Source organism: Podarcis cretensis (assembly GCF_951804945.1).
Source record: "Podarcis cretensis genome assembly, chromosome: 6".
Taxonomy (NCBI): domain Eukaryota; kingdom Metazoa; phylum Chordata; class Lepidosauria; order Squamata; family Lacertidae; genus Podarcis; species Podarcis cretensis.
Window position 1 is genome coordinate 60,223,284 of NC_137175.1, and position 22,612 is coordinate 60,245,895.

The 22,612-nt window shown below is 41.3% G+C and overlaps 2 protein-coding genes across 5 annotated transcripts in view; one reads left to right on the plus strand and one right to left on the minus strand.

The window, feature by feature from the left end:
* PRKAA2 (protein kinase AMP-activated catalytic subunit alpha 2) overlaps positions 1-22,612 on the plus strand; it is a 62,031-nt gene that overhangs the window by 15,689 nt on the left and 23,730 nt on the right. The window contains exons 8-9 of one of the 2 annotated variants that reach the window (XM_079982127.1): positions 3,621-3,747; positions 5,863-6,101. In XM_079982127.1, coding sequence (XP_079838253.1) covers positions 3,621-3,747; positions 5,863-6,098 — 363 coding nt within the window. In that variant the 3' untranslated portion in view covers positions 6,099-6,101. Of the gene's footprint in view, positions 1-3,620; positions 3,748-5,862; positions 9,277-22,612 lie in introns of those variants that run through there. The other variant, XM_079982126.1, reaches the window with a different exon arrangement.
* FYB2 (FYN binding protein 2) overlaps positions 15,929-22,612 on the minus strand; it is a 35,438-nt gene continuing 28,754 nt past the window's right edge. For 2 of the 3 annotated variants that reach the window (XM_079982105.1, XM_079982107.1), the window contains exons 15-19: positions 21,942-22,002; positions 19,513-19,609; positions 17,545-17,704; positions 16,954-16,987; positions 15,929-16,613 (exon numbers count right to left, since the gene is read on the minus strand). In XM_079982105.1, the coding sequence (XP_079838231.1) occupies positions 16,604-16,613; positions 16,954-16,987; positions 17,545-17,704; positions 19,513-19,609; positions 21,942-22,002 (362 nt within the window). In that variant the 3' untranslated portion in view covers positions 15,929-16,603. The remainder of the gene's footprint in view (positions 16,614-16,953; positions 16,988-17,544; positions 17,705-19,512; positions 19,610-21,941; positions 22,003-22,612) is intronic. The other variant, XM_079982106.1, reaches the window with a different exon arrangement.

The following is a 22,612-nucleotide window of genomic DNA, read 5'->3' on the forward strand; positions in this document are numbered from 1 at the left end:
CTTACTTTCTCTGTACTTCAGACCCAGGCTGGTGCAGCAGAGGGGCCTGAGGTTCGGTCCCCTCTGGGTCTGCGCAGGACTTTGGATCTGGCGGCCTCACCGCCACTGGGACAACTGCTGTCCGCAGCTTTCTGCCCAGCACAGCTGGAACCTCTGGTTCAGTGGCTGGCAGTGAAGCGTCCAAAAGCCATTCTAGCCTCTTCCAGCCATCAGCACCTGGGAGTTAGAATTGCACTGTAGATGAGCAATCTTCCAATGGCCATGATAGTATTCGCCATGTCTCATCATTAATTATTATTAGCTTACTCTCACATCATCCTCTTTGTGAATATTAGCACCTTCAAAGTGGTTAAATAATGTATATTTTTAATTACTGACCTAAAGGGGGCGGGGAACAAAACATACTTTCTTTTTTAAGCTTCCTAAGCTTGAGGATAGGCAGATAATTCTGCCTTGCACAGTGGTAGGGATAACAGGAGCTCCACATTTCTAATTATAGTAGCTAATTCCCTTCTGGGTAAATAATCTTACTGAAAGCTCCTAATAAATAGATGTTATTTCTACATGGTATCCAAGAACCGTGTGGTCAGGGGAGAAAAAGCAATATTGTTCCCTTAAATCTGTCTTAAATAACTTGATATTAGCTGAGTCTTCTTTTTGCCACAGGATTGTGGTAGTTGCTGGTTTCCACAGTATTTCCCTGCACATAAGGTGCCTTCATTTCACAATCCTAATGTCAGTCACTTCCAGCCACATTTGGGGGGTAAGCTTGATCTTGAGGATTAATGGTTATCTTCGTGAGGTTTTCTGTTTTCCTATGTATGCCTCCACCCCACCTTTTTGAGCTAGTGGTTTATGAGCAAGCATTAGTGTTGAGGCATCATTAGATTCACTTTCTTTCGTTGTTCTGATTTAACTTCAAGTCCTCAGTAAGAAATGGAAATGCAGTCTTCTGCTGCCTTGCTTACTGACATATGCTACATTTGATATGTTTACTGAAGCAGCTGCTTAAAAAACAAACCCCGTATGCACTAAAGATAAATACATACAAATTTTAATTTAAGGAACCTGTGCTCCTTGCCTGTTCTGCTTGCTTAGATGTTGATTATTTCCCTGCTGCTATTGTTTTGTTACTGCCTTTATTACATTTTGTTGTGTGCATTTTGATTCTTTGTTTCTCTTGGCTGCTTTGCCTGTTGCCGAATGAGAAAAGCAAGGTACAGGTGTTCTACAGGGGTTCAAACCAAATCAAATTTTATTAAACGGTCACAGACCAGATTAACTCGTACAGCTAGTCAGCGGAGCATAACACCGGAAAAAACAAAGGACAATTTCAATACAGATTAGGTCAGGGGTTCTACAGGGGTTGGACTCGATGGCCCTTTTGGTCTCTTCCAACTCTATGATTCTATGAATCCTCTGTATGTACCCTTGAAAGTAAGTCTCGCTGTCTTCAGTCGGGCTCCCTCCCAGGTACGTGTAAATAGGATTGCTTCCAATATCCTGTACAAACTGAACCAACATTCCATGCCAAGGAAAGAGAATTCTGTGACCTATACATTTTAAAACGAAGCCAAAATTGCATGTCTTTGCTTATTTTGAAATAATTTAACAATTTGCTTATATGGAATAATTCTTCTAGTCATTGTTAGGGCACAGAGCTACATAGGTAGAGAAAACCCTGCCTCCTAATCATCGCAATTCAGCTGTCCCATGCGTTGTCTGTTGTTAGAGCCATAATGACTAGAAACTTGTTGCTTATAGAAATAATCAGTGGGACACCGCTCCCCTCTCCCAATAATGTGGTCAATGCCAGTTTCCGCATTTGTACAGTTGGTTTTCTCATTCACTAATACATAGCCCTGCTAACTAGAAGCCCAATAGGAGAGAAGCTTCTGCCCGGACACTGAGGTCCAGCGCCGAGGGCCTTCTGGTGTTCCCTCATTGCGAAAAGTGAGGTTACAGGGAACCAGACAGAGGGCCTTCTTGGTAAAGGTGCCCACCCTGTGGAACACCCTTCCATCAGATATCAAAAAAATAAGCAACTATCCTATTTTTAAAAGACATCTGAAGGCAGCCCTGTTTAGGGAAGTTTTTAATATTTAATGCTGTATTGTTTTTAATACTCGATTGGGAGCTGCCCAGAGCGGCTAGGAAAACTCAGCTGGATGGGCGGGGTATAAATAATAAATATTATATATTATATTATGGATGGCGGGACTAGGACTGCTGCTCTAATTACCTGACTCCTCATGTTGAAAACCCTCCTTTTCATGACGGAAGGAAGAAGGCTTTAGAAGAGTTTCCAGGAAGGATATTTAGAAGAAAAACACAGGAAGGAATGGAGCAGGTGGAAGAGAGTCTATAACAGCCTGCCGTGTTCCATGCCTGAGCTTTTCCAGGAATGCCTTCCCCTCAGAGAACGTCTCTTTTAAAACTAAGAACCAGCATCAGAGAGTGGGATGGGTTAACTAGCACATTAAGGGCCCTGCTATGCTGGCTGGGGCTTAGGGGATTTATAGTCCAACTACATTCAAAGGGCTGCAGGTTATCCATTCGTGCCTGAACATAACAAGGGTTTAGCATGCGATGCAGGAGCCCAGTTGGACTTTCTGAATAGAATCCTGCTAGCTACACCCCTGAGGTTCGTGCCCCATCTGAACAGTGTGGTGTGTCGGAGAGAAATGTTTCTAAAGGGGGATCTGGGTGCATGTGTATAGGCTCCATCCTCTGTGATGGGGAAGGGACAGTGGGGAGGGTCCGGCAGGCGAGACTCCACTGTCTATCTACACACAATCACAGTCACTCAGAAGGGAACACCTTGATCGATCTGGCATTTTACTTCCTTTCTGTTCGTTTTGTAGTAATACTGTGTGCTGCGTTACTGGAAAACTTAAAAGTCTGTGTCTGTAGTTAGGGCCCGTTATTCATATAGGCTTATTTAAACCAAGTGATTGCTTTGGGGCTGACTTCAGGGCCAAATATTTGTTTATTTAATGGAGCCTTTCTAATCTGTACTCACGCATGCTTCGTAACAAGGAGGTAAAGACAATTCCATGAATGAACAAAACCATTGTATTGAAGGGAGGATATGCAGATCTCTTATAAACTGGAGTAGCTATAAATGGGTCATCACAGAACAGAACTGAAGTGGGCTAGACTGGTGTCCAGCCTGCCCCCCCTCCCCAGTCTGCAAATGTGTATTAGGTGAGACAAACCTAACCTTGATTACCCAGAAGTGGAAGAAGGGGCTGCATCTGATATCCTTGCACAAAAAGCATTTCTGGGTAGGATAGATGGTTATGAAGTGTTTTGAAAATATATTTTCTTTTCTTAAAGGACACTGAGGGTAATAGTCAACTAAGGTTTATTCTGAGTTGACCTAACATAGTCACGGTCATGAATTTCAGTGGGTCTACTCTTGAGTAAACCTTTGTTGGAATGCCATCAGTTGACCTGCAAACCTGGGAGCAAACCTGTGTAGGATTGCACTGCCAGCCTATGCTTAAGGCAGAGTTGTTTTCTTGAAATGTGAAATTGCAAAAAAAGAAAGAAAGAAAAAAGACTGTTTCTCCTGTGCCATAAACCCATTTTTCCTGAAAGACAATTACATGTTTTAGGTGGTGAATGCCTATCATCTTAGAGTCCGTAGAAAGAATCCAGTGACGGGAAATTACGTGAAAATGAGTTTGCAGCTTTATCAGGTTGACAATCGCAGCTATCTGTTGGACTTTAAAAGCATTGATGGTAAGCAGGAAATGTTGTAGAATAAAACCACAAGCGCGAAGGAAGTTTTTTCCTTGTTTTTTTAAACCCGCTTTCCCCATCTACTCTTTTTATTTTTATTTTACTTTATGATATCTCCTAGTGAGGACTGCTGTTCCAGCAGTACTACCTTAATCTTTTTGTCACCTCTAATCTTAACTGTGACAATTTAATTGCAGTTGGGTAGGTTAAGAGAGAATTCCACTCCTAGCAGGATTCACAATAACCCTTAAATGGATAATTCTGTTGCAAACCTTTTCTGACCATAAACCATTTTGGAGTTCCAAATAATGAACTTTTGCAGTGAAATTCTTCCCCACCTCTGTAGAATTGTTACAATTACTGCTACTAGTTGAGACACAATATTATTTTTTACAGTGCAGTCCCTTACATACTCAGAAGTAAGCCCCATGGAGTTCAACAGGACTTTTACCCAGTTAAGAATTCATAAAATCATAGAATTGTAGAGTTGGAAGGTACCCTAAGGGTCATCTAGTCCAACCCCATGTAATGCAGAAACCCTGCCCACAGCCATCCCTGGGTGGGCTCAAACCACCAACCTTCTGGTTAGCAGCCAGATGCACTGACCCATTGCGCCACAGGGGGCATTGCAGTCTTACAATACAGTAAATTTCACTTTCATTACAGCTAAGAATCACTTCAGTTATTCATTATGTCCAAAATAATACTGTAGATGTTTATGTAATTTAGCTGTTTTACGTAAGGTTCTTTGTCATCAAAGCTACACATTTCAACATGACAGTCAAAGCTTGTGAATATTCAGCTAATTACTACCAGTGCTTTTTTCCCACAGAACTCAGAAGCGGTGCAGTCTCTTCCTTGGCACCAGCCCAGTTAAATATGGGATAGTCAATCTGTGGCTCTCTATATGTTTACTCTATTATATTTCTAATTTGCTTCCCACATACAGAGGGATCCCAAAGCAATTTACAGTAAAATACAAAGGGCCTTAAATATTCAATAAAACGATGCAAATATGAACTATTAAGTGTGCATTCCAAAGAAAAAGTCTGCAACTCCCACCTGCTCTTTGGCTATGATGGCTGGGCTAGTGGGGATTCAAATCCAACATCTGAAAGGCCACAGATTCCCCTTCCCCAAGTTAATGTGCAGTTTAGGCTGCAGTCATATGCATACTTGGTTGGGAGCGAGGCCCATTTAACACAGTGGGACTTACTTCTGAGTGAATACACATGGAACGCAGCTGTCCAACAGCAGCGTCCTTTTAAAGCCAGCAGTATGGAAGCTTGAATAGCACTAAATTCCATTGAAATAGGCTACAACCTTAGGGACACAAGAGAGGCAGGTGAAGCAAAGTGAAAGGATAGTCTTAGGCTTGATTAAGAATATTTAAAAAGATGCAGCAAAAGAGAGAGTCAGCTGGCAGTGTACAGAGCACAAAAAGGAGATGAAACAGCTACCTCATCAAGAGTTTGCAGAGAAAGTGTGGTTTGAAGGAGATAGGCAGAAATGGCTTGTTTTCTCCTGGTCCAGAGGCTTGGAACCAAACCAATGGATTCAAGTTACAAAAAACAAGATTCCAACTAAACATCAGGAATAACTTTCTGACAGCAAGAGCTGTTAAGCAGTGGAACAGACTCCCATGAGAGGTGGTGGACTCTCCTTGGAGGTCTTTAAGCAGCGGTTGGATGGCCATCTGTCATGGATGCTTTAGCTGAGATTCCTGCATTGCAGGAGTGGACTAAATGTCTCTTGGGGTCCCTTCCAACTCTACAACTTTAAGATCCTAAACTTCTCATGCGATCTTTGTGGCACAGGAACTCCTGCATTGTGGCTCATTCCCACTCCCCAAACTTAATATGAGAGAGCCATGGCCCAAGGATGGGGGAGATGGGTGAGCAATGCTTGCATGGGTTTTGCTATAGTTTATTGTATGTTTCCTGAAATGTCTTCCACGTATCAAGCTTATCTCAGTCTCTTCTTGCAAGCCACACTTTCTGAAGAGAGGCTGCCATAAAGCATAGAAGCAAAGTCAGTTGCCGGAGAAAGGAACAGTAGCCTCCTATCAGCCTGAGCAGATGTTTAAAACCTTTGTTTTCTGTTTTTGCCTTCAAGATGATGTCATGGAGCAAAGGTCAGGCTCTTCTACACCTCAGCGCTCCTGCTCCGCAGCCCGCTTGCACAGACCGAGGCTGAGTCTCGATTCCGCCACCGCTGATTGCCAGTCGCTTCCTGGGTCTCTCATGGGCTCCTTGACCGGGAGCATGACCTCTGTGACACCTCGTCTCGGTAGCCACACCATGGATTTCTTTGAAATGTGTGCCAGTCTCATCATGGCGCTGGCTCGCTGACAGGTATCATTCAGAAGCTTGATTTCTTTGCAAAAGCTGCATGTCAAAGGATCATTTGGGCATGTGCAGCAAGAAACCTAATCCTTGAGGTAGAAATCCCAGATTCGGTACCCAGAATATATGATGTATATTAAGGGAAGTAGGCAAATGTGTTCGATTTTATGTAATCCTTATTGCAGAATTTGCTTCATTATTTTTGCAAGGAATTTGGAATAGTTGTGGTAGAAGTTGTGGTAGAAGTGGAGGTAGAAAGCAGTGGAGGAGGGCTTTGGGCCCGTTGTCCAACAGCTGATCACTGTCCAGTCTCATCGCTTGCCACACTAAGCTTCAATTATGCAGGAAACAGCAACGTCTGCCAAAAATCTGAAAAATGTCTCCAGTCACAGAACCCACAGTGCCCCTGCCATTGTAAACATATCAGTGCAATAATGTTCCTGAATACTTGAGTATTTCTCCAAAGGATTCTGAAAAAACTGATTTCAGAAAATGTATACTTTATCCTTCTGATGGGGTTGATTTTCACTTTACGCATGTGGAAGAAATTTTCACCTTTGCTGTTCTTTCACCTACTGTAACATGTAAAATCACCTTTTGTAGAAGGACCGTAGCTCGATGAGAAGTGCAATTTTTGAATGTTTTCAATCCCACATATCAAATATGTACAGGTTTTAGTCTCAGGCATCTCTGGCTAGGAAACAGTTGATGACAAGCCTCTGTGGCCAAGCTGCAGTGTAACATTCTCTCTCCCTTCCCCACTCCCCGCCTCGTGGAAGCGCTCTTTGAATGTTCAGAGTCAACAGGAATCTTGTTCCCTGCTCATAGGTTCATATGAATGAACAGCTGCAGCCTACAAGTGCATTCCTCCATTCTAAGCACACTTCTGTCAAGTAACGCACCACAGCAGGAAAAACCCACAATTTCCTAAAACAGTGGAGAGCAGGATTTAAATTCTGCTGACCATTATAGTCAACAACAGTGGCCTGACTCTATTATATTACTGTCATATTGTGGCAAAATAAGAGAGAGAATCGGGTATTACCATTGAGGAACAATGCGTAGGCAGTTCTACATCCAATATATCCTTTGATTTAGTCCTTTTCTGAATTCAGCACACTCTTAACATAGTTTTGATTACTGCTAGGGTGTTTCACACCCTTGTAGAGAGTTGTAGATCATGGGTGGCTAACCTGAGGCATTCCAGATGTTGTTGGACTCCAGCCCTAATTGCTGTGACTGGGAATGAGGGGGACCTGTTGCCCCAAACAAAAAAAAAAAAAAAAGGGTGGAGGACTATGGGTTAGCCACCCCTGCTGTACATCCTCAAAAGACAAATCTGTTAGAATGAAAGAGATGGGTCAGTATGCAGAGTGCAAGGCTGTAATTATACAGCAACAGTGCCAACAAGGTGCACAAAAGGACACACCATTTTGTGTGTGTATACACACACACACACACATACCTATAATATATGCCTGCAGTGCATGTACCAGACCCACCTTGCCTCCTCTCTTGCTGCCCAGAAGTGGCTGATGGGTGTGTGTACATGTATCCTTTGCTCTCCCCTGTTTGGATACTGAATCTCCTAGCTGGCGATCACTAGAAGTCAGTCAGCACTTGAATGCTGGAAAAAAGCCTTTTGTGACATGGTTGCACAGGGCTACCATCTCATTTAGTAAACATCCCACAGCAACATTTTTTCACAGCTTTAATTAAAGTTTTGCATTTGGGAGTTTCTGTTCCCTCCAAAGGAATTCTTTCCACTACAGCCTTTCATAACCATTTTGTGCTCACTGCTGTTCATTGTCCTGGGCTTGTTAAGCTCAGACCACCTACTATATCCCATAAGCAATACTCGCAGCCTGCTCTTAATCACATTATTAGTCTTCCATCAATCATTGCAGCCCCTGCCTTGTACCAGAAATATCAAAGCGCAAGGCCTGTATATTTAAATGAGGAGCAATCATTAACCCCATGGCAGCTGTAGAGCAGATAAAGATTGCTGTAACCATCTATGTAAAACTCATAATAGTGGGATGGGGGAGAAAAAATTATATCTTTCTTCAGGAGTGAGGTCCTTTGATAACACCCTTGTTCACCAGCATAAAGCAAGATAATTAGAGAGTGTATTCAGCAATACAGCAGGAAAGAGGGTAATGGATAAAATTAGGAGCATTAAGGTAAAGAATCAAATGAAGAATATCCTGGCTTGCAAGATGAATGGACCTCCGTTCAGGACTGAGCCTGGGGTTTTTTTTTCTGCTGTGGCTTCATTCCTCTTTTTTTAACCTTATCTGCTTGATCCTGATTCCAACACAGATCTTCGTCAGCATAACCTCTTCAAGAAATGACTTCTTAATTGTAAACAGATAAGGGCATTGGCAGGATTATTGTAATAACCTGCAGTTTCATAAGAGTATATATTTAAAGTAGATGAGTAAAAGAATAAGTTAACTTAGAATATGCAGGGAATGATAAAAATAAAATTAAGAAATCTCAGAAAGAGGAGGAAGGAAGTTGAGTTTTGAAATGTTAGAATAATTGTAAAACTATTGAAATGTATATAACTGACAATCATAAAAAGGGCTTTAAAATTGTTTAATCCATGACCTTAAAAACCAAACCAAATAAGTTTTTAAAAATTCAGATACTGGAGTGCATTTCTTGTCACAAGGTCCAGCTGGTTGGCATTCCGCTACACAGCCAGCTGTGGGAGCAAGAGCAGAGCAGATTGTGCTTGCCATAAAGGCTAGACAATCTGTTTCCCACTGATCAAGACCAGGCATTCAGTTCTCAGGAAGAACCAGTTGCTCCCAGGCCCTATTGTCTTTTGAAATATGTCCTAAGAGAGATAACTAGGAATCCACAGTGGACTCAACCCCTCAAGGTGTGTACTTTGTCTGGGACTTGGGTCAGGCTTCTGTAATCCCCAAGATCTGAAAATTTACTAGGAGTCAGGAATGTTTCCCAGTCTGCTCCTTTTCTCTCTACAGTTAGATCGTCAACATCTTTCAGTGCTTGAACCATGGTTATGTTGCCTTTTGCCCCCTTCTTTCTCAATTCACCTTGTTGCTTCCAACCAGCTCTTCACATCTGCAAAAAATAAGATATGTGTCTCATTGTTTCCATACCTCGCCCTCCGTGACCTTTTCCTCTATTCAAACTTCTGTTGAATTATAAACACATCAGCTTCTACTTTCCTTCTTCCTAATGACTGAGCCAAAGCTAGTCCAACATAGAGCTGCAGTGGGACAAACTTTGTGTCTTGAATGTTTTCTGACCGCGTGTAGTGTGCATTCTGCAGTAGGGCAGCAGGCAGATAATCAGTCTTGAATGTTGCAGTGCATCAGCCATGCTGACCCAACATTGGGATGCCATCTCAGGATGCACTTTCTTCACAAATGGCGTACGGTTGGCCCTGAAGTAGCCCTTCACAGTGGTAAATATAACATGTTGGTGGGCTGTGCTGTTTCATTAGGCAAAAAGAAAGAAATGTATTTCATACTCCACAAATCACAGGTGCTCATGGTCATTGTCTCACAACTGACTGAGAAATTATAATACAGAGGGAGGCTGCACCGGACAGACTTGTCATTACGTTGACCAAAATATATTTTGGCAGCCTCATGTGGGGTTCCCTTCATGGTACAGGCCAGTGCCCTTGAGGTCTAAGGAGTTGTTTGAGTTTTGCATTTCATTTTGAATGTTCTTCCTAGTGACAAAGACGCTGGCTATTCCCGCCAACCCCCCAAAACAGGACAGCAGCCAAATTTACCTTTCTAATATAAGAGCAGATAGAATTCCTTCCGTGTGCTGTTTCATGAAAGCTGGAATGTAAATTTGACAATACTGTTCCAGACCTCAGGGCTTCAATGTACCTCCAAAGCTTAATTGACTGTGACCTCTACTGATATACTGATAAAGCAGGAATAACTTGTGTTTTTACTGTATTTTTGGTTTCTATGGAAGCCGCCCAGAGTGGCTGGGGAGGCCCAGCCAGATGGGCGGGGTATAAATAATAAATTATTATTATATTATTATTATTTTATTGTTCCTTTTCTGCAGGATAGCTGAAGGAATCAGGTTTACTAAATTTGCAATAACATGCCATTTTTAAAGGGTAAAAACCTTGCTTTTAGGATGACAAAGCTATAGCTTGTGTGGATGTTTCAGTAACATTTTGGGGGGGGTGGATTTTTATGTCACTTTTATCTTAATAAGTATTAGTTGCTTTTGTTTAATTTTATAGTGGGCTTGATATCAATTGCCTGATAAACTAAAAGGAAGCAGAATAGGCTCCAATTCAAGACAAGAGGGCCAAAAAACTACACTGGGGCCATAAACAGTTATTAAAAAATAAATAAATAGTAATAATTGGAGAACAGTTGGCACAGCTTTAGTCAAAAGCCTCTGTCGGAAAACATTTGCCAAACAAGTCTTCTCCATCATTGTTACAGCATCGTTTTATCAAAACTGTTTTTCAGTTTCCCGTTTGTTCTGAACTACTGCAGGATATTCATTTTCCTAGGAGGCACTATGGCTTACTTCACACAGTCATAGGAAAGGACTTGCCTTGGCTGAAGGAGTAGCAGGCTGTACCGCTGGCCCCGCTCACCCAGCATTGCACAGCTTTCCTGTCCCAGACACTGAACACAGCCATGTAAGTGGGGAAGCCTCTGTGCGTACCTCTCTACATGTGTAGGCTCCCCCAAGCACCCCACCCACACACCCATGCTCAGTGTGTGGATGCCAGTGTGGGTAAGCTGTGCAGTATCAGGGGTTAATCTCACAGAACCCCTTCACATGACTAATACATGAAATACAGGCTATATTCTGTGCAATTCTGCTTCTTTGACTTAGCCCCCAATTCTTCATCTTGAAATGCTCTGAAAGCTCACTCCATATAGGGAGCCCATCAGTTTGGCCGAAGGAAATAGTTGGGAGAAGAAAGGTAGCAGTAGGGAAGAGTTAGCAATATAACTATTTCCACTACCAGTTGAGTGGAATGTCATTGTCTTTTCCTGGGCTGTTAAAATATTTCCCATGCATAGTGCATAGGAACAGGTTTCCTTGGCCAACTCTTAACCCTTACTTATATGACAGACATAAATTCTTAAATTGCTACTTTTAAATTTAGCACTTTTATTGCACTTTACCTCTTTTTAAGAAAGACACTACTAATATTGGGAGCGGGGGGGGGGCGCGGGGGAAGAATCAGTGCTACTTTTTAAATAAATAATTTGATACTACCACAGGATAAGAGACGAAGAATAGTTTTATTAGTATTTCTGAGTGGTTATAAATTATTTGTAATGTCAGTCGCACCTGGGAGCATTGGCCGAGATCTGGCACCACAGACGTTGCTTGCCAATAATAAAAAGCCACATCTCGTGTGGATACATCCTCATTGTCATACTTCCACTGTGGCAAGAATTAGAACTACAATTTAGAAGCATCTGAGTGTCAGGTGCTTCAAAACATCTGCCAAAGTGATCACCGACATTAAAGACTAATTGCTATTCTACCCTTAAAAAGGCGGTGCTAACCTTTTGGGGGGTCCATGAACACATTTGCCATGTGGGCAAATCATTGTGGGCACCATCCACACACCACACTACAAGAGAAGACTTCTTTCAAGTCTAATTCCAGTCAGGCAAAGGAATGTATGCCAGATAGCCAACACACACGTGCAAATATGTATTTGAGCAAGCAGAATAGATGCATTTATGCAAAGCTGAGCACTAAAGCACAATTTTCAGCTGCTGGTTTAATGGCGTGTTGCAGATAAGAAACCACTAGCTATTTTCTAGTAGGAACACTGGATAAGGATTTAAAATAGCACAATATAATACAGGATAAATTCTGTAGTCTTTAAACTTTGTTTCCAGTAAGGGTACTAACCTTGCACGAATCCCCCCCCCCCCCAGTGGTCCCTGCTGCATCTGTGGTAGAATCGCACCAATTTCTTCGCATCACCACACACCACATATGACGTAATTTACAGACGTAGCTTAGTAAGTCTAGGCAATTTGCCGTTTATTATCAGTGGTAGCATATTGTTTTTAGGAGGAAGATCAGCTTGAGCTAGAGAATACAAAACCGTGCCTTCTCATATCAGCTGCTAAAAATCACAAACGATTCATTTCCACTCATTTAGTGCACTGCCTTCAGTACCCTAGGTGCAGATTTTTTAAATACTTGAAGTGTGCTTGCTGTGTTCTCACGTTGCCTCAGTGTTTGCATTTGCATGGGATAAAACCTCTTGTTGGAAACCTCCTGTAGAGCAGCAGCTAGGATGCCATTGTGGAGGAGCCATGTAGGTCAGTATTCGCTCTCATGCTTTTTATATGCAAAAGGCCCAGAGGTCAATCCCCAGCATAGGGTTTGGAAAGACGACTGACTGAAGCCCTGCGGAGCTGCTGTTACTCAGTGTAGTTAATACACAGTTATTTGAGCCAGTATTTTCTGACTCAGTATAAGACAGCTTCCTAGGTCTAGGGGCTGAATTCTGTGGCACCTACCCTAACATTTATTTTATCCAGCTATTTTTAAAAATAATTTGTCACTCCTTTCTTTTCTCCACTCCAGCCCCAGGTTATCCATGACTTATTTGGGATTCAGGTTCATCTCATCCAGTGTTTAACATGTTTGCTATTAAGATTTGGCACGCTTTTATAGGAAGCTAAAGTGTGTCCCAATCCACTACATACAATGTACAGGAGGAGATTCTGAAGGATGCCCCGTTCACTTCAAAGCAAGTAGCAGGTCCACAGGCACAGCTCTTTGCACATGTAGAGCTGCCCTTCCATTGAAGTGAGCAAGAAAATGTTTGTGGGCAGGAGAACTTCCTCTGTGCACACTAGATCAGATACCAGGCTATGGCTTACACTACAAGCAAGTCAGCATACAAGCAAAAAGTAACAGTCAATGCTCTTATGCCTTTCTTTGATGTTTCTCCAAAGCAGCTCCCATGCCCGAAAAGGCAAGCCATTACTCAGTTCAAAAAGTTGTCTTGTCTCTTCAGGAGTGACAGTTGCTTTCAAGAAGAATTAATATCCCAAATGTAATTTCTCTTACTTGCACGCAAGTGACTTTGACTCAAGAACGTCAGAAGCTATGCGATAAATTGCAATGTGTTGATTTTTCTGGTTGTGGAAATTCTAAGTTACTGTAAAATTAAGCATTTAAACCCTTAGTAAATGCAGTCTTCTATGCATTGAACAGCAGTATTTCTTTACACACATTTAGTAGACAAGAAACCTGGTCACAATATTAAATCTTCTAATTCTCTCTTACCCTTGCATTCAGATAAAGTATATTCTCCCCTCACAAAGCCTTGAATCTCCTGCTGAAAATGCCTTAACTGATCAAACTTATTTATGTAATTTATTTATTTGGTGTCTCCATGTTCATTCATGCATTTCTCTCCCTAAGTGGTGAATGTATCCTAACCTCACAAAGCTCTGAAATGAATACCAATGATACAGTAGTGTTTATTCTTACTTTGGAAGTAAACCCAGTTTTTCTGTGTTAAGAAACCTTTGTATGTATATTTTGTAAATCTAGCAGCATTTTCTTCTTCAGTGTGCACAACAAAACTGCAAGCCACCTGACAACTGTGTCCTTGAACTACTTGTAACTTGGGTAATAGCAGGGAAGCCTGTGTCATGCAGCTTCTCTTATGTAAAAATGGAGGAATGCCATGAACTCTGGATACCCAACCTTCATTAATTGACAAAAGTGGAGATAGGCAAGCTCTCTCAAACGTACCTGTGGCTTAACTTTGATCTCCCAATTGTTGCCCCCAAATTATTATATTTAGAGCTATTCTGAGGGCTCAGAAGAATGCTCCCAGTCCAGCCAGTTTTCAGAGTTCCCAGATGCCCTACCTGCTAACCCACTTTACTGAAACTAACTTCCCCTTTCCTTTTGGTCCTTGAGAGAAATAATATATTTCATGGTTCCCTGGAGCTTCCAGGATGCTGCTTATCAGTACAGGAGGAATAGAGAGAAAGAGAAAAAGGAGGAAGGGCCCTTGCATGCTACCGCTTCTGCCTGAAAAGTAGAGAGGATTCAGTTTTGGGGAGCAGGAGCTAGGGGAAAGGTCTTTTGGGAGCTGGCAAGGGTGGGTGAGAAGCCTAAGAATCTTATGGCTCAAATTTTAATTCAATCTCGCTTCTCAGACATTCATGTCCAAATCCAATCCGAGCTGGCATCCCTGTTCAGATAGGAAAGCAAGTCTGGATGATCTTAAAACCGATCAGTGTTTTGCATATATGACAGTGTTGCACGGAAGGCACTACTCCCTGCCCATTTAGTTTTGTAACTTAAGCAGAAAATGAAGGTTGGGTGGCTGCAGTTTCACTGACCTATTTTGGTGTTGATTTTCCCCCTCCCTTTTTATTGTACCACACTGTTTGTGATTATTACTTCATGGTTGACATTTGCACTTTAATAAAGAGATGAGAATCTTACAAAATGCTACATGCTTGAGCTGTTCTTGTGATAAAATCAAAGAACTTAAGATACCTTCTGTCTGCTTATAGCAAAGTGAGGTATGTCTTGAATTACCAGGGAGCAGCGTGTGGAAGAAAATGCTTAGCAAGTTATCAGAAAACGCTAGCTTCCAGAGAATTGCCATTAAAAGTGAAAAATAATCACGGGGTGGCACAAAGGCAGGCACAATATTAAGGAAAGCCCGTTCGTATTGCCCACTAGAAATAAGGGCAGAAAGCTAATCTAGAGTTTGTTCCCACATACTATTTAATGGTATTTTTCCCAACACTAACTTCAGGCATCCATGTACAGGTACTGGGCCTGAAATAGGTTTTTTGCTAAAAAAAAAAAAAAAAAGAGAGGCCCAGATTCTAGCACAGTGTAGGGAAATTCAGCTAATTGACATGACTATCAAGGAAATATCTCAGTATTTGCCATCAAAATAATCCATTTTTCATTTCTACAATTCAGCTCCGGTGGTTGCATATCAAAGAGACTGACAAGCCAAGTCAAAGTAATTAACGTTAAGTTTATCTAATGTGGAAACTGTTGATTTACACAAATCCACATTTCTTCTGAGTTTTCTCCTGAGATTATGGAAGTTAAATATTTTGTGCTGACAAACCTGTGTTTTGTAAGCTTAAGCCACTTTGAAAGCAAGCGTGCATGTCAGCACACTTAATTCCGTCCACATGTTAGAAAATCAAAACTCCAGGGTATCAAATTCTAAAGAAGTTCTTGCTTGAGACTGGGATTTGGCTTTTATTCAGATTTCCCCCACATGCTGTACTATCTGGTCATTATAACTAGTGCCATTTCTACAATTGGCGTCCATAACGAGTCATGTTTTCTAACAAAGCCAATCAATTGTTATAACATTAATAATTGTTGAAACAAACAGAAACTCTAATTTGATTGTACAAACTTGAAACAATGTAGTTTTCAAGACCTCTGTGCACACGGTGCCTATTTTTACCAATCTGCATTAGTTTTACTTTCTTTGGCGAGTCTTCTACAATAAGTTCAGATATTCATTGCACATACTCCCATTCAACCCTTCTTTGCACAGTTTACCATGGGATGCCTGGCTGTGAAGACAGTGTAAATCTAGAGGGAAACCAGCCCATTTACCACAAAACCAGAAGAACAGGCCAACATGCATTTGTGTCAAGGCCTCTCATCTTTGAACTAGTGTTCCCACCCCCCACCCCCCATGGCCATTTGTTCTTAACTCAAAGCTACTTCCCTTCTTTTATTTAAGCTACTTACAGATTAAGTTAAATAAAAACAGGAAGCCAAGTTTTAAGCAGCATCGCCTTCAAAAACAATCTATTAAATGTCAATTCATACTTCATTTTATTTACATCTACAAGGCATGTTTCAAGTATGCCAACAGCACATCTAATATGTACAGGGATTGATGCAGACTTAATATAGGAGCATACAGGACAAATGCCAAGGCTTACATTTTCATCATTGACAACACACACACAGACCAGCTGTTTCACACACAAAATGGTAAGTATGCTGGCCATGATCCAAGGAACCAAGGTGATTTCTGCACATGCACAGGAACTTTACATGTTCTCCATCTGTCATAACTGAAAATCCTCTCGTTCAGGAGGGGATGGGAACTGGAAAGAAAATCCGACGAAAGCCTCCTATACATATGCAGGTTCATTAACTGTGTGCATGAGGGTCTTGGGATCCCTGTAGTTAGCTAGAATCTAAATTATCAAGTCACACAAATGGCACAGCATGAACTTGAAAAACAATTTTGAACTTGCAATATTGGAAAGCAACCATGCTCAACTCCTTGTCTATCATTCAAGCAAGTGGCAGCTGTTAACTGTGAGCTACTGAAGAATTCAAGCTTAGCATTCAGTTTGCCATCGACAACTCAATTCTATTTCTTCCCACGCAAAGAAGTTTCTTACTGGTGCTTATTTTCAGTGGATGCCATCGATACATCATCACTTCATAGGAAACAGTTGTGCTCCAGATGTACAGTGCTAATGTCTGCTACAAAAGAAAAGGCACAAGTTTACCCCAGCTTTGCGCATGGGTATTTATTTATTAGTGATAAATACATTGGGAAACAAAAGAAGCAACTCCCTTAGTGTTTGACTGGTGTTTGAATGCAGCTACTTTAAAATATGATCATGGGGCATCCAGAAAGTATAAAACAATGCAGCTATGTAAGAACACGAATCATTCCCAAAATAAAATTATAAAGGAGCCTCTTACTTTAATTGTCTCAAAGAACATACAAAACTACCAGATCCTGCCACACTAAACCTCAAGCAAAAATGCTTATGAAATTGTTCTCTTAGCATCGGGATAAAAAATACACAAAACCTACCTGAAATTCAAGTGTTCTAGTAGCACAAATCCATCTAGGAAAGAACAAAATAAATTATATTCATAAATCTTTCTTAATATTTTAGGCATATGCAAAATCCTCCAAACCTACTGTATTTTTCCATCTATAAGACGCCCCTTATTTTGGGGGACTCAGATGGGGGAAGATGTATCTGTGTATAAGATGCCCCCTAACTTTTGACATTTTTAAGGGAAAAAACCTAGTCATACACGGAAAAATACGGTAAATGCCTTAAAACGGGTGAATAGTTAAAGATATGACAAGAATAAGTTTTCCTAATTCAAACTGCCAGAGTCAAATACTGATCCAAGTAAATAATCCATAGCCCATCACTGGTAGCAGAGTTTTGGTTTCTCGAGAAAAAGGAGTCTGGTTCTCAGCTGTAGAAGGGTCTGGGGAGCCCAGAATTTCATTTGAGCTACTTACATGTTCAGATTGCTTCCTTGCAATACCCAATACCCAGTTTGAGATCATTGAGACTGCCAACTCTCCTCTTACCCACCCAAACTCTTTTGTTTACGCTCTGCTTAAAACATGACCGTTCCATTCAACACCCCTCAGAAAACTTACATTTGCCTTCAGAATTCCGACATATCAGTTGGTTCCCTTCCGTAATATCAATGACTTCAAGTTGCTCGCCTGCCGTGATCCTCAAGTCAAGTTTTCCTTTGGTCAAAGTATTTGAGCAGTGTGCAACTGCCGTATTGATTACCCCAATCTCCTTATCATACTGAGAGAAGGGAATAAGAAAATAAATAAAGATGCAATCCAATGTACACTTACTGGAAAAAGACCCATTGAAAATAATGGAGTTACTTTCAATTAAGCATAGGTAGCTAAAAGGGCTTGGGCACCCTGAATGGTTCTTTGAACAAAAGATATACACAAACTTACATCACAAGCTGCTTTGCAAAGTCTCATGTTTCAGAAGTAGGCTGCCACACAGCATCGGGATGGCTGAGCATATGGATGAATGTTTGAGAAATGCAAGGCCAAACCTTCATTGGGCATGCAGAAGAACTAGTTGTATTATTATTTGGATTTCAGGCTATATCATGAGTTTGAACATTTCTAATCACTATTAAGGAGGATCTGCAGCCTTCTGAATAGACCATGAAATATATGAATGATGCCTACGGTTTGTGTGGTTTTGTTTGTTTAAAAATAATCCTAGTATCCAACCCACCAGGTATTAAAGGTAAAGGTAAAGGATCCCTGACAGTTAAAACCAGTCGTGAACGACTCTGGGGTTGCGGTGCTCATCTTGCTTTACTGGCCGAGGGAGCCGACGTTTGTCCGCAGACAGTTTTTCCAGGTCATGTGGCCAGCATGACTAAGCCGCTTCTGGCGAAACCAGAGCAGCACAAGGAAACACCGTTTACCAGGTTTCAGGGCTCCCAAAATATAGCACAGCAAGGTTGATTTCCCCAAAGTCTCAGAAGCAGATTTAAAATGAAAATGAGCACTAGATTTTTTTTAAAATTAGACTGTTTCAGTTCAACTCCATTAAATAATAAACTATGGAAAACATTGGGAGGGGACAGCTAGAAACATCTAACAAGTGCTGTCTCCAGCATTGTAAATCCTAACCATCACTACCTAAAACATTATAAAGATCATACAAACAGTTCCTGAGGGTGTTCAGCTGCTGGAAAATGTCAAGCATCAAAACTGGGATAACCTCTTAGGAGGTTTATGTCCTGGCTTACCAGATACATCATATAAGTAGCTGGAAATACTCCTGACTGGGCTCAAGCAGCTGATTTGAAAAATCAGCATCAGATCTAGAAAACATTTCCTTGTATTGGAGCCCTATTTTAGTACAGTGGTACCTCGGGTGACATACGCTTCAGGTTACATACGCTTCAGGTTACAGACTCCGCTAACCCAGAAATAGTACCTCGGGTTAAGAACTTTGCTTCAGGATGAGAACAGAAATCGTGCAGAAGCGGCGCAGCAGCAGCAGCAGGCCCCATTAGCTAAAGTGGTGCTTCAGGTTAAGAACAGTTTCAGGTTAAGAACGGACCTCCAGAATGAATAAGCACTTAACCCGAGGTACCACTGTATGTTTCTAGCAAACGTGTGCCATAATGATTGCTGCGTTCTGCAGCCTACAATTCTTCTGTTACTTCTATACTTTGCAGCTCGCAGGTTTCTATCTGAACCAACCCCCAGAATCCTTGGTAAACTGCTGAAAAATTACCTATGCAACTAATGACAAAATAATTTAAACAGAACAGTTTTCTGGAACATTGCAGCTCACAGTTCTGTACATGACAGGAGGTGACAGAATCATAGAATAGAATCATAGAGTTGGAAGAGACCGCAAGGGCCATCGAGTCCAACCCCCTGCCAAACAGGAAACACCATCAGAGCACTCCTGACATATGGTTGTCAAGCCTCTGCTTAAAGACCTCCAAAGACAGATTGTGCAATAGACTTTCATGTACCATACACATGCAAGAGTTGACTCTGCATTGCAGGTAACCATGCCAACATATTCCAAGCTTTTTGTAAAAACAAAATAATGAAACCTACCATGAACTTCTCTCTAAACTGCTTTTCTTCTTTTGTCATCTTGCTATTCTTCTCTAAAGCATGTTTCTTGACTTTGAAGAAATTTCTTGAGGAAGGCCTATGAAGAAAGAATATACATATGATAAACCAGCAACTCATTGTAAGCAATTCAGAACAAAAGTGGGGTGGTATTGGAATAAGATGGAGACATATAAGAGCACTTTTCACAAGTGAGAAGAAAGCATCCATGTTGAGTATACTTATCTGGAAGCAAGTCCCACTGAACTCAATGGAACTTACTTCTGCATAGACATGCAAAGGAAAATGTCACAAATCTCACTGAACATACTTCAAAATAACATGCATAGGAGTCTGTTGTAAGAATGTCATTTAATCTAGAAGATATCATTTGTAAAAGTTATTAAGGGAGAAATTTATTAAGCCAAATGTATTTTCTAGTCAACATAGACTTTATATCCAATTTAAATTACTTCTATCCTGCATCTCTAAACGTTAACTTTACAATACAGGAATTGTGTCTACATATGCACGGAAACTTTTTAAATACCAAAAGGACAGAAGAACAAAAGGACACTAGCAAATATTAGAGAAATAAACAATTACAGCCTAGTTTGGAGGCAATGAGAAACCATGATTTGCTGCTACAGAAGTGAGCCTTGGAGAGCCTTGGGCTTGGGTTCCCTCTCTTCTATCAAACAAGATTTCAAATCAACCATGGTTCCCTTGATGTCCAAACACAGGAACCTCCAGTTTGCTTAAACTATAATTAGTGAGAGAACAAGGTACGATCAAAGCATGGTTTCAGAATTATTTTCCCTAATTAGTTTCTGGAGAGGGGGATCAACTACAGTTGCTTCAAGGCTTTCCATTACTAATATTTAGTGAGGAGCAAAGAGAGTGGATTTATTTTAGGATAGATTCCCATAGCTTCCTGAAGCAAATGGGAAATAATGACAAATACACCTTTTCATTGCATTTTGGGGCCATCAACATTTCTCCACCAACCCTTGTCTTTTGACTTGAGGAACTTTAACTTCCCATTTTATGAATCTCATTTTTCTCTGGGGAAACACCAGGTTTCCTAATGGCACACATGCTGCAAAAAAATGCTGATGCTCCAAAGAGAGACAATGAGTATCAGCGAGATCAACCACAATACCCCACACAAACAGGCCTCATTTCATGCACCACTGAATCACAAAAACATTTTCCAATAGGAATCATGTAGTTACAGCAGTACACAGACTTGCAGTTCAATAGGTTGCAAGTGGAGAACCAAGCAGTTTTATTCAGCTGTAGAGCTGAAAGGGATTTTTTTATATATAAAAAATGTAAACATAGAACAGATGTCAAAAATTAAAATTTCCTTCGAATGCCACATGAATTTCATCTCCATGGCTTTCTACTCCACGAAGAGACAGTTATACATTTAGTAGTCAATTATTCTCATGCTGCTGAAAAACTAATTCGTTTTTATCATGCTCATTTGCACCATCTCTATCTCCCACACACATTCTCACACTGCACACATACATTCATATAGACATGCAGTGCACACACCCATTCATTCTCACTAACATTCACACACACACACTTTCTATAACCTCCCCACCTTATCCAACTGCAATTAAACTAGAAAATTTGAAGCTTATTTGCAATCTAATTGAGGCAGGGGGTGGTTTTGTTTGGGGGAGGTCACTGTGCATGATGACAGGAGGGTTAACCCTTCCTTCCCAAGCTGTAAGTCTTCCTCTCCAAAATGCCCCCTGGCTCTGTATTTAGGCTTGAGAAAAGTCTCCTACTGCATTCAATAGGCTTTTTCAAGCTTACATGTGGTGTGGAAGGTTGTGGGGGGCGAGCTGCAGAGCTCCACATGGGGAGGCCTCCTAGGCAGGATGTGACCACAGGTGCCAGCAGCCAGCACACACACACCCCACCATGGATTGTCATCACATCTGTTAACCTAGAGTCATTGCCACAATTCACAAACGGGGGGGGGGGGGGGGGTGATCCTGGATCCACACGAAAAGCAGTCTATGGGGTACATCTATGCTGTAAACCTGTTTTGTTTTTGTCCTGCTATCATGGCCCCTCCAAAGATTGCTGGGAATGTGTTGCTTGGGGAGAATGCCAATAATTTTCAGAAATCGCTAGCTCCCTTTGCACAAAGGGAATGCTCTTAAGATCTATTGAGATTGTAACATAAATAAAACCAAATGCATATCCTTCATATTCCGAGGCAGATGGTGTGGCTCAAAATGGAGTACTAGAGGTATTCTTGCTCAAATAAATTCACTCTGGACTGTGTATTAAGCAAGCATACCCGGAGGTCCATCTTCAGAGCAGCAGAATCATTTACATAACACTACTGCTGGCAATAGAATTTTGGTTATGAGAGCAAAATGTCATTTATCACAGTTTTTACCTACTTTGTATCATTTTGTTCTGTGTCGATGTTGTCATACACCATGCTTTCTGGGGCCATAACATCTGTTGTCAAAGCACATGTGGATGTTATTATCAGTCATTTACAGTGTACCTAAACTTTCCTAAGTGCTGTACAAAGATTTTTAAACAGGTCACATCCCCTGCCCACAGGTTTATAATCTCATAGACATGACACAAAAGGAGACAAAGTGATCTGGAGCAGGGCCATAGGTAGGGGTGGTGATGTGGGCCCCGCCAGGGGCACAGGCGAGAGGGCGGTGCCAAATTGGCTAAAATATGTCCATAAATATGTCTGTAAATAAAAATATTGATTATTGCCTCATAAGAAAAGATTTTTAAAATTGGGTGAAAAGAATGGGTGGAAGAAGGGATTTGAGGAGAAGGGAAAGAAGAACTAATTTGTCCATGGATGGGGGTGCAATCTGGTTGGTTCTGCCAAGGGTGCAAGATCACCTAGCTACGGCTCTGATCTGGAGCAGGAAATGGAAGAAAAGGGAAACACACACACATGAGCAACTGTCCATTAAAGTTTCAGCATTGCAACAGTTAACTCAGTTACAAACAATACTGTAATCCAGAGGCACTGCTGGATTCCAGCTCCTGTTTCTCTTCTACAAGCCATTTAATGCACAAATCGGAAATTAAACCTGCC